The sequence below is a fragment of the Limulus polyphemus genome, unplaced genomic scaffold (assembly GCF_000517525.1).
Source record: "Limulus polyphemus unplaced genomic scaffold, Limulus_polyphemus-2.1.2 Scaffold576, whole genome shotgun sequence".
Lineage (NCBI taxonomy): Eukaryota > Metazoa > Arthropoda > Merostomata > Xiphosura > Limulidae > Limulus > Limulus polyphemus.
The window spans coordinates 417,224-426,969 of NW_013666186.1; the positions used below are offsets into that span (position 1 = coordinate 417,224).

The following is a 9,746-nucleotide window of genomic DNA, read 5'->3' on the forward strand; positions in this document are numbered from 1 at the left end:
CGACTAGGATTGGCTAAAAGTTTTACAGCTGAGGTTTAACATGCCCAGATGCTGGTTTACAAAGAAAACAGACTAGAAAAAGGTTTAGATACCAATCATAGATGGCAGGACCAGTGCTGATGTGCAAGGAAATATTTTAACAAATTTTTAAAAAAATTTTCTTCTTAGAGGGCACTTATTTACAGTCTAAAACGTATTTTAGGATTTTTTTCATTAAATTCCTCTTTAAACTTTATTAAACAATACAATTTTGTACAAATAATTGAATGTTATGCTACTATTTACAAAAATAAAATTTGAAATCCAACAAAAGACAAGTTCTTTATAATTTTTTCAATTCAGAAATGTGATTTTGCCCTCACGATAAGATCAAAATGGCCACAGCAGATAAAGGGTTAAGGGAATCACTGTTGTGTCATCTACTTATCTTCTATATCCTACAGGTATTATTACAGCTTTTTGTAACTTGGAATCTTCAGAAACATCCATAAATGTATCAATGAAAACAGGAATTAAAGACCTTTAACTTGTTGATAAAATTTATCATTAATTTTAGATATGCAATTTTTCACACAAAGTTTGGTAAGATTAACTAATTGATACATTCTAGTGGTAAGTCTTCAGTATCAAATAATCTGTTGTATAAAATATCTAACACTTCATCTACTGGAATATTTGTGAACAAAGAAACAACATCTAGTGATACAAGTCCTTACCGTAGATTTCATTCACGAAATCAACCGAGTTTTTAACAGTATGTTTACACTTGTTAATATTTAAATCAGACAGTTTCTTAACTAGTAACTTAGCTAGAGAGTATGTAGCAGATTCTAAACTACTTACAATAATTCTATATGGCACATTAGGCTTGTGTATTTTTGGTAAAGCATATATTTTGGCTGTATTGCAATTGCATGAAATGCAATCTTTTTTCTTGGTCTGATAAAAAAATTTAATTTTTTACAGCAGATTTAACTTCATCCAGTATGTTTTGTGATGTGTCTTTTTTTTAGTTCTTTTTGTGTTTCCAAGATGCCATCCTCATAATGTTTGGAATCTACAACTACAGTTTGATTGCCTTTATGGACTTTACAGATATTGATGTCCTTGCATACTCTTAATTATTTTAGAACAATTCTGTATTTTGTTCCAGTATTGACTTTCCTATTTTCTTCCATAGTTGTTTTGTGGCAGTCATAATTGTCTGATAAGTTGTTTTGCATAGTAACTACATATACTATATTTTTCATCTTATTTGCATCTTGTAGGTTGGTTTCTATAGAAATGATCAGGCCAAGTGATAGTCCTTCTTTTTCTTCTGGTGTTAATTCTTTCTGTAATAGTTTTTATTACTGGTGAGGGTAGTTACAGTATTGAGATTTAATTGTTTTTTCCTTTTCTCTTTCTTCTCCACTAATTCAGACAATCTGATCTTGAAGTTATAGATCTTATTTTCTACTTTATTCCTAATATTTTTACCAAATATGTGTTACTGGAATTATTCAGCTGTAACATCTAATGAAGATTTTACCTTTCATTGTACCAAAAATCACTGTTTTTTACTCTTAATACTTATTGTATCTTTATGAAATGTGGCAAGTTTTTACTAAACATTAAAAGTATTTTGTACATAAAAAATTTCATTTTTTTCAATTTAGTATTTTTAGTAAAGAATTGTCAGTGAATATATGGAGTCAAAGTGTTAACTGCTTCAAGTGCAAACTGATCTTCATATTAAGATTAATAATAATTTTCTTCATCTGAAAATTTTCAAATTTCACTTCTGAAACATCTAAAATCTCATACATAAATATTGAACATTTGTATTTCATCTGTTATTTTCTCTACCATAACTCTACATGTAGTGGGTCAATTTGACTAGCCTTATAACCACCATAATAAATAAAATTAAATTACCCTTTTTTTCTTTCTAGAATGACTGCAGATTGTAACAGAAAACTACAATTATTTATCTTAGTAGCTTAAAGCTCATTATAATATACATCTTTTTCTAGATTATTTTATTGCTTATTTCCCTTTGAATCATGTCTAATTAATAATCCCACCATACAAGTTGTAAATCACTTGGCAAATGCATAGCTCATGTTACTGTATTGCATGATGTAACACACAAGCTGCTTGAGAGCACAACTCATGAAAAACTTTTATTATTATTTTTCATTATCTAACCTCATCTAACCTAATAAGTTTCTGATTATAACATTTTAGTTACTTTTATAACAATAAGTAAAAGTATGCATTAAAACAAGAAATATAATACTTATGTTTACTTTAACCTCTTGTTTTTTGCCATCACCTGCCAACAAAATTTAAGCCTATTTTTTATAATGATGGTAAAAGTACACTAAATAATTTGTATTTCCTTAAATAATGCACCTAAGAACACAGAATAATAACACATACAAAGCAAACAATGGCCCATAACTATTATGAATTAACTGGCTTTCTAACTAAGACAAAAAGGGTTTAAAATAATTCCCTTAGCTACTTGGTCTGAACACCACAAGATAAGCTTTCAAACTGAAGAATTGATGGCACTCTATACTGAAAATTATGTAACATTATACAGAGTTCAAAGATTAAAACTTTGCCTTTCTATTGGTTATAAATGATATAATTTAATGCATCAAGAGAAAATTACTGGCAACTTGTGAAAGAGAGGATGTGACAAGTGGGTCTAATTTTCTACTTTATGACTCCATAAACAAGATTGAAAAAATAAAAATTAGACTCTGATTTAGTAATATCTATATTATAAAGAGTAGTTTATGTTAAATTCTGCACTTCAGAGGCAGTAAATAAATTATAGAAAGGGAAGACAGAGAGAGAACAAATGTCATGATTCTCATACTAGAGGAGAATGAGGATTTATTTAGATACATCCTGATAAAATTACAAAATTAAAACTTATATACTATTAAAATATGATTTATTTACTATGTCTAGATGTAAAGTTTATTCATGTAAATTAATAATACAGTAGTTTAATTAAATTTTGACTAATTCTGTATAAAGTCGTGACATGTGCACTTTAACCTATTGTAATGGGAGGATTAACTAAGGAAATACAGCAGGTACATAGTACCATCCTGCACTATTATCTCCTTCCCTTTTACTTCCATGCCAATTGAAATGTCCCTATATGAAGAGCTTACAAAAAATTTAAATAAATCTAACTTTAAGCATTTCTCTTAATGGCAAAACATGTTTCAGATAGATACTCACCTTTCCACAGAACAGAAAGGCTTGAAAGAGGTCTAAAGAATAGGAGAATGCCTTGGGAAGAGAAAAGAGTTTGTGTGGCCAGAGATTCAGTTCTGGACTCGTGTCCAGAAAAGTGGAAACCTAGTAATGATGGTAGTTGCAAAGGTGTCAATGAAGATACACTCAAAGTGTGAACAAAATCAATGAAACTTCAGATTACAAACCACTCCATGGGAAGGAACTTGTTTAGCCAATCTGCCACCATGGTCAAAGATCCCAGGACATGATAGACTGATAACAGTGTTGGTGGTCTTGGGCCCAAAAAAGAAAGTCTACAATCAGAAAGTAAGAGGAGGAGCCTCCCTGTCAGTTGCTGTAAGAAATAATAGTGGAGTTTTACAAATGGATGGATAATAACAAAATGATGAGACAGAAGATGATGGAAAGCTTGTTGAACAGCCACTATCTCATGGGCATTAATATGACGAAACTGTTCTTCTGAAGACCAGATCCCAGAATGGGTGCAGGTATCCAGAAATGTGGTCCACCCAGACACAGAGGCATCTGTGAACAGAAGTACATTCATGGGTGAGGTAGGGGAACAGAGATTCTGAGGGTTGTGTGGGGTTGATTGAGCCATCATAACAGCAAGAAATGGAAAGATGGAGTGGGAAAAACAAGAAAAAATAGTGTACCTTTGAACATACTCAGTTACTAGCCAGAGCCCACTGAAGAGGATGCATAAAAGATGCAGCCAAAAATAACAAAGGACTCAGTAGCAGTCAGAGTTCCCAAAAAAAGGAGAGAATCATGCAGAAAGAGAAGGAGATATGAAGCTCAATGTATCAAAGTCATAATGCAGAAGGCCAAGCCCACCCCACAAATAAGTTGAAAACACATACTTTAAAATACAATGATCTATAGTGATACAAGTCCGATTATCATATAATTGTTTGTTTGAGCACATACTACACAATGGGCCATTTACATCCCATCTGCCATAGGAAAGTGAACCCCAGACTTTAACAAGTTCATAAGCAGCTTGCTGATTAATCTTCAAACATATGGGGCTGAGCCAACTGAAAAGGGAATAGTCTGAAACTCAAAAATCTGACTGTTACAAATGAATGAAAGGAAGTGATGGGTAGTAAGACAAATCAGAATGTGGAGAAATGCATCCTTGGTCATCCACAGCCCAAGAGAGAACACCTATCTTGAGGTGAGAAAACAATCCATCTTAATGTGAGGGATGACAAGAATTTGGTTCAAGAATAATATAACAACAAAAAGATCAGAGTAAAATCCCACACTGTAGCTGAGGACTTGGTCCATGGCACTCTGAACCTCAAAAGAAGGAACATTCTCCTCAAGGTACAGAAAATGCAAAGAACCTGGGGAGCAGAGGTTGAGTATGGAAAGACAGGGCAAGCGCTCCCAGAGAAGGAATCAGAAAGTATCGAGAGGACAAGAAGCAGAAAATGGGGCAACACTATGAACTCCCTAGTATGAAAACCTGAATGGACCCCATGAATTGAGCAAAATGCAAAATGAAAATAAGTAGATATTAGTGCTGATAAGTTGTCTCAGCTCAAGTTTCCAATGGATAAGAAGTTCCCAAAAGCCTCATCACGAAGCAAGGGTGCCACACAAAGATCCCCGAGGTAAACCAGAGGGAGGCAAATCCTGAAAGTAAGGCATCCAAATCAAGCAAATTCCAGAAATGAGAATAACTGGGATATTGTAGAGATTTTAGAAAATAATGGCAATGATGAAAAATATGTAGGTGTAATTTTCTCCTCAGTAAAGACGCTGAGGTTGTAATGTAGAACCTTTGAAAAAAGGCGATATGTAGAGATATAGTGTAGATAAGTAGACTTCAGGCAAAAAAGACAAAGAATGAGGAGGACATCCCCAAATTGGAACACAAATGAACTCAAGGAAAGAATAAGAATCTTGACAAAACACCACAGAATAAGATTATTGCGAGTCCCATAGAATGAGGCAGTTGGGATTTGGTACAGAGTCAGACAAAAAGGTATCAGCATGAACACAAATATCGAGGAAAGGGGGAAAAGAGAAAATAGCCAAAAAAAGGTGGCTTATGCAGCAAAGTATCCCCCGATTCAGCAAAAAACAGCTGGGGAAAGAAAAAATGTCACATACCCTTGTAAATATCTCAGCAAAGGATGAGGATGGGGTTACCTATCCATCATCAGGAAGGGAAGAGCTAGAAGTAAAAGCAGATGGTGAGAGCAGAAGGTTAAAATCATTAAAAGATGAAGCAGGCTTAGTTGAAGCAACACAAGCAAGAGACCAGTAATCCTAGATCTCAAATCAGGATGGAGCCAATCACCTGATGCACAATGGTGGTAATATCACTGATCATTAGTGCCTCCAGTCATCATCAAAAACAGTAACAAGCGAGTCCTGTTTTGGAGCATGAGAGCCTCTGGAGATGTTTAAAACATAAATTCATAGTTGAGCCAATCTACAAAACTGTTTAGGATTTCATCAGATTCATTATCAAAACCCAAGCACTGGGTCAATAATGATGGGTTACTGTTAAAGAAACCATGTCACAGACTATGGAACTCATCTCCCAAAATCTTGTAGACTAGTTAAGAGAAGAAATCATATTAATGTAAGAAAATATCATTTATATCAAAAGTTCCAAATGAAATTCTAAGAATTTGTTTTTTTTTCTTCTCCAAATCAAGAAAATAAAAGCAAAAAGACAAAGTTTTAAATATTATCTCACAGTTAAAATAATAAGCTCAAAAATTCTGTAATTTCCAATGAAAAAAAGAACATAGTTGAATCACAGCAGTACCGAAAAAAAAAGAATGAGCTTTTGGAATACTTGATGTGCTCAAAGATGTGCATGGAGAATGTGTCTCCCTCCTATTGATGGAGGACTACAATCTAATATGGATTGCATCATAGAATGGTGCAGTGCATGCTATTATGTGTAAGTTTTGTCCAAATGCTTGGTGCACACACAAAATCTTTGGCAGTGGAGGGAGATAAGATAAAGTGTATCAATAATAAAATTAAAATGTGTAGTTCTACAAGTATTGCTGGTCACATTAATACTGGAAAAGCTATCACAAAATGTTACCATTTCAAGTTTTTTTTTATGTTCACAAGATTACTTGTATTTTGGCGAATTTTCTCTATTTGGAACATTTCAAAGTGTTTTCTATCCCATCATCATTCTTTTTTTTTAGTGGGGGATATAATTTATCTTCCTCTTTACTACTTGTATATCTTTGTTCCTTATCTAAAATATATTCCCAGTAAAAAAAGGTTTCTAATGAATACATCACAAGAAGTTCCATAAGGATACACTCACAAACTGCTTTTCATAATGATATCAGTTTATAAGTTTTTTAAAATGTGTATTGCTCAAATTTATAAAACATTTTTTACTTGATTTTTTTTCTTTTGGGTTTATATGAAATAATGAGAAACTTGGCTATGTAGTACAACTGTTTTCATCATAAGATATTTGGTATCCAACGTATTTGAGTCTTTCTTTTATGATATTCAAATTCATGAATACATTTTAAATTAATAATTCTCCCTCTATCAAATATACAAAACAAATCTTTTTATTGCAAATTGTAGCAGATTTTCAAAGTTATCAAAACATCATAGAATACAAGTGAGCACTATTGGAAATTAAAAAGCATTTAGTATTGAGTTGATGGGGTGCTTAGTCCAGCATTAGGTCTCCACTGGGACAATTGAATCAATAAGCATCATGGGTTCAATTGAACCCATACTCCAAATCTCTGTGGTCATTATACCCAGTGGTGTGCTACAATGTTTCAGAGTCCAGAAGGCTAACCTTATCATTGCAATCTCCAGAGTCTGCATGGTCCAGCAATGCATCCTCATCCACTGAGTTTTATATGTCATGCCAACTGCAGAAATAGAAGGCAGAACCAGAAATTCCACAGCATCACTGAAATCAAAAACAAGTCTCACCACTGGTACTTTCCATGATTTTGTCTTAGATTTTGGGGTTCAGTAGCAAAAGTAATAAGGTATGTCAACTGTCAAGTTGAAATATGAAGATAGTAAGAAAGCTTTAGAGTTTAATTTTAAATAGAAAATGCAGGACTCAAAATAGAGGATTTGTCAGAGAAACATAGTCAAGCGTGTGGGTTAAAGTTATTGTGACCAAGATGCAAAAACACTTTGTCCTTTAAAGTCCCATCAGGACTGAAATGTGAAATTAAAGATAAAAGAAACTCACACTTAATATGCTTATATAATACAACCCCCTACTACTTGCAGACAGCTCGGTTGAATGCAGGCATCCTTGGATCTTGAGCTTTGTCTAGCATACCTGTGCTCTCCAAGATCATCACAGCCATGACAATGATTCCAAGTTATCCTGTAACTATGCTACATTCCCTTCACTAATTTCTGGTTGTTGAACAAACAGAATCTGGGTCCAATAGGAAAAAAAACTGGGGACTGAGACTGTAATGCAACTGAGTTGTCAGTTTCCCCACCAATAACCATCCTAGCTTATACACGAGTGGTAATGGTACTGTGAAATACATATAATACATCTTACTTCAACACTTTGGGACTCAAAAAGCAGAGATTTCTAAGCCTTTTTATTCAGAAATCTTTTAACTACATGACCATCCTAGCTGGACACACTACAGTTAAGTGTGTATGCAAGTTGATTTCAAGAGAAACCCCACTGCTGGTTCAGAAAAACCACCACTACTCTGATAAGGGTAGCAATTTTCACAAGGAAAACCACTCAGGTATTCAGAAAGAAAAAATCACAACACCCTTTCAAACCTCGGTTTCTCAACCTACAACCATCCTGGTAGGGTATAATTAAGTAATAATCATACAATGCAGTGCATAGATTGCATCACTCGATAACTTGGAAAACAAGGAATGGCATGTCTGTTGGTCACTAATCATTCAAATACACAACCATCCCAGCAGGTTCATGAGTGGTAATTGTACAATGCGATACATCCAAAATATTTTAACTAACCATTCATGAGCTAGGAAAGCAAGGCTGCTAAGTGCTTTCAACCAACAAGCTTTCCTACAACATGACATCCTAACTGGGGTTAATTGGGTAGCAATAACTTACTATAATGCATACACTACATTGTGAGATACTACCTGATAGTTCAGAATAAGAGTTCCAACATACAACTGTTGATGAACTAGATGTTACATCTACACATTCTAGCTGTCTTAATCCTATGGATACAAAAGGGGTCAAAGTCACGACTTTTTTTACAGACTTACATTCAAAATTAATTAACTTTATTATAAATTTTGTCAATAAGCTTGGCATTAAAATTTAGTTTATAATTCAAATTTTTATATTATACAAGTTTCAATTTCTAACTTTAAAAAGAAAATGTTTAAATAAATTCTCAATAACCAACTCTTCCTTTATAAGTGTTTCAAATTATAAACATATGCTATAAATACTGAGATACTACAATATAAAGTTTCAACCTTTTATCTTCTTGCGTCACTAAGATATTACTCTATTTGTTCAACCCACATTGACATGCCCTCATATTTTCTGTCTTTTAACAAATTTCTGTAATTCTTTCTGACATTGCTCATGGATATTTTTATAACTAACAGAAATAGTAAATTGTTTATTATGTAAATCACATTACATTTTTTTTAACTTTTAGAAGCCAATAATTTGCCATGAAAGCACAATTTGTTTGTACTAAAAACACTGCTCCTTAATGAAATATTTTAACCTGTATGTAAGTTAGTTAGAAAGTCAGATAAATACAGTAGTTTTCATACAACCTAATCAAGTGATATATTTTTGGATATCTAAAATTCAAAATTAAAGGCTACATTAATTATTTTTAGGACAACTAATGCAGTCAAAAAAAAAAAAGGAAGGCTTACTTAATTAGGCACTTGAGTGCAAAACCAGCCTAGAGCTAAGATAAGTTCTAAACTTTTTTTTATCAATTGTTATCTTTCTTTTTAATAAATGTAACTAAAATGTAATAATTAAAAAAATTATTAGGTTAGATAAGAAAACTTAAATAAAAAATAAACAAAAATGTTTTCATCATCACTCCTTGAAGTGTATAGAGTTAAGACATGCATAATGTAATCTGATTATTCTGCTGTCTCATCAAGTGATTTACTGATTGTTCCGTTTTTAGGCACAGTTCAAGACAGCAATAAAAATAATAAAATTAAATGGAAGCAGTTATGAAAAATTGAGTGGCCAAAAGCTTTTAAGATAAATAATCCTAATTGTCTGTTAGAATCTGTAGCCATTCTAGTAAAAAAAAAGAAACAGGTGACTTTTTATTTCATTTCATTGCATTTGGTGTTTGAGTAGAGAAAATAGGAGATAAAGTATAACCCCCTCCCATTCAGAAAAATATGATATTCATTTAGGAGGTTTCAGAGGTTATTCAAATGAAATAGAAAAATTTGTAAAATTAAAAAATATATTTTTATTCTCAGCATGAATATTACCATTCTTC

General features: G+C 32.8%; 1 protein-coding gene across 3 annotated transcripts in view; it reads right to left on the bottom strand.

Moving 5' to 3' along the window:
• LOC106459214 (regulator of microtubule dynamics protein 1-like) overlaps positions 1-9,746 on the bottom strand; it is a 111,963-nt gene that overhangs the window by 19,193 nt on the left and 83,024 nt on the right. The window contains exon 6 of one of the 3 annotated variants that reach the window (XM_022385659.1): positions 6,876-7,192. The exons of the other annotated variants lie outside the window; for them this stretch is intronic. Coding sequence (XP_022241367.1) covers positions 6,952-7,192 — 241 coding nt within the window. The 3' untranslated portion in view covers positions 6,876-6,951. Of the gene's footprint in view, positions 1-6,875; positions 7,193-9,746 lie in introns of those variants that run through there. 3 annotated transcript variants of the gene reach the window in all.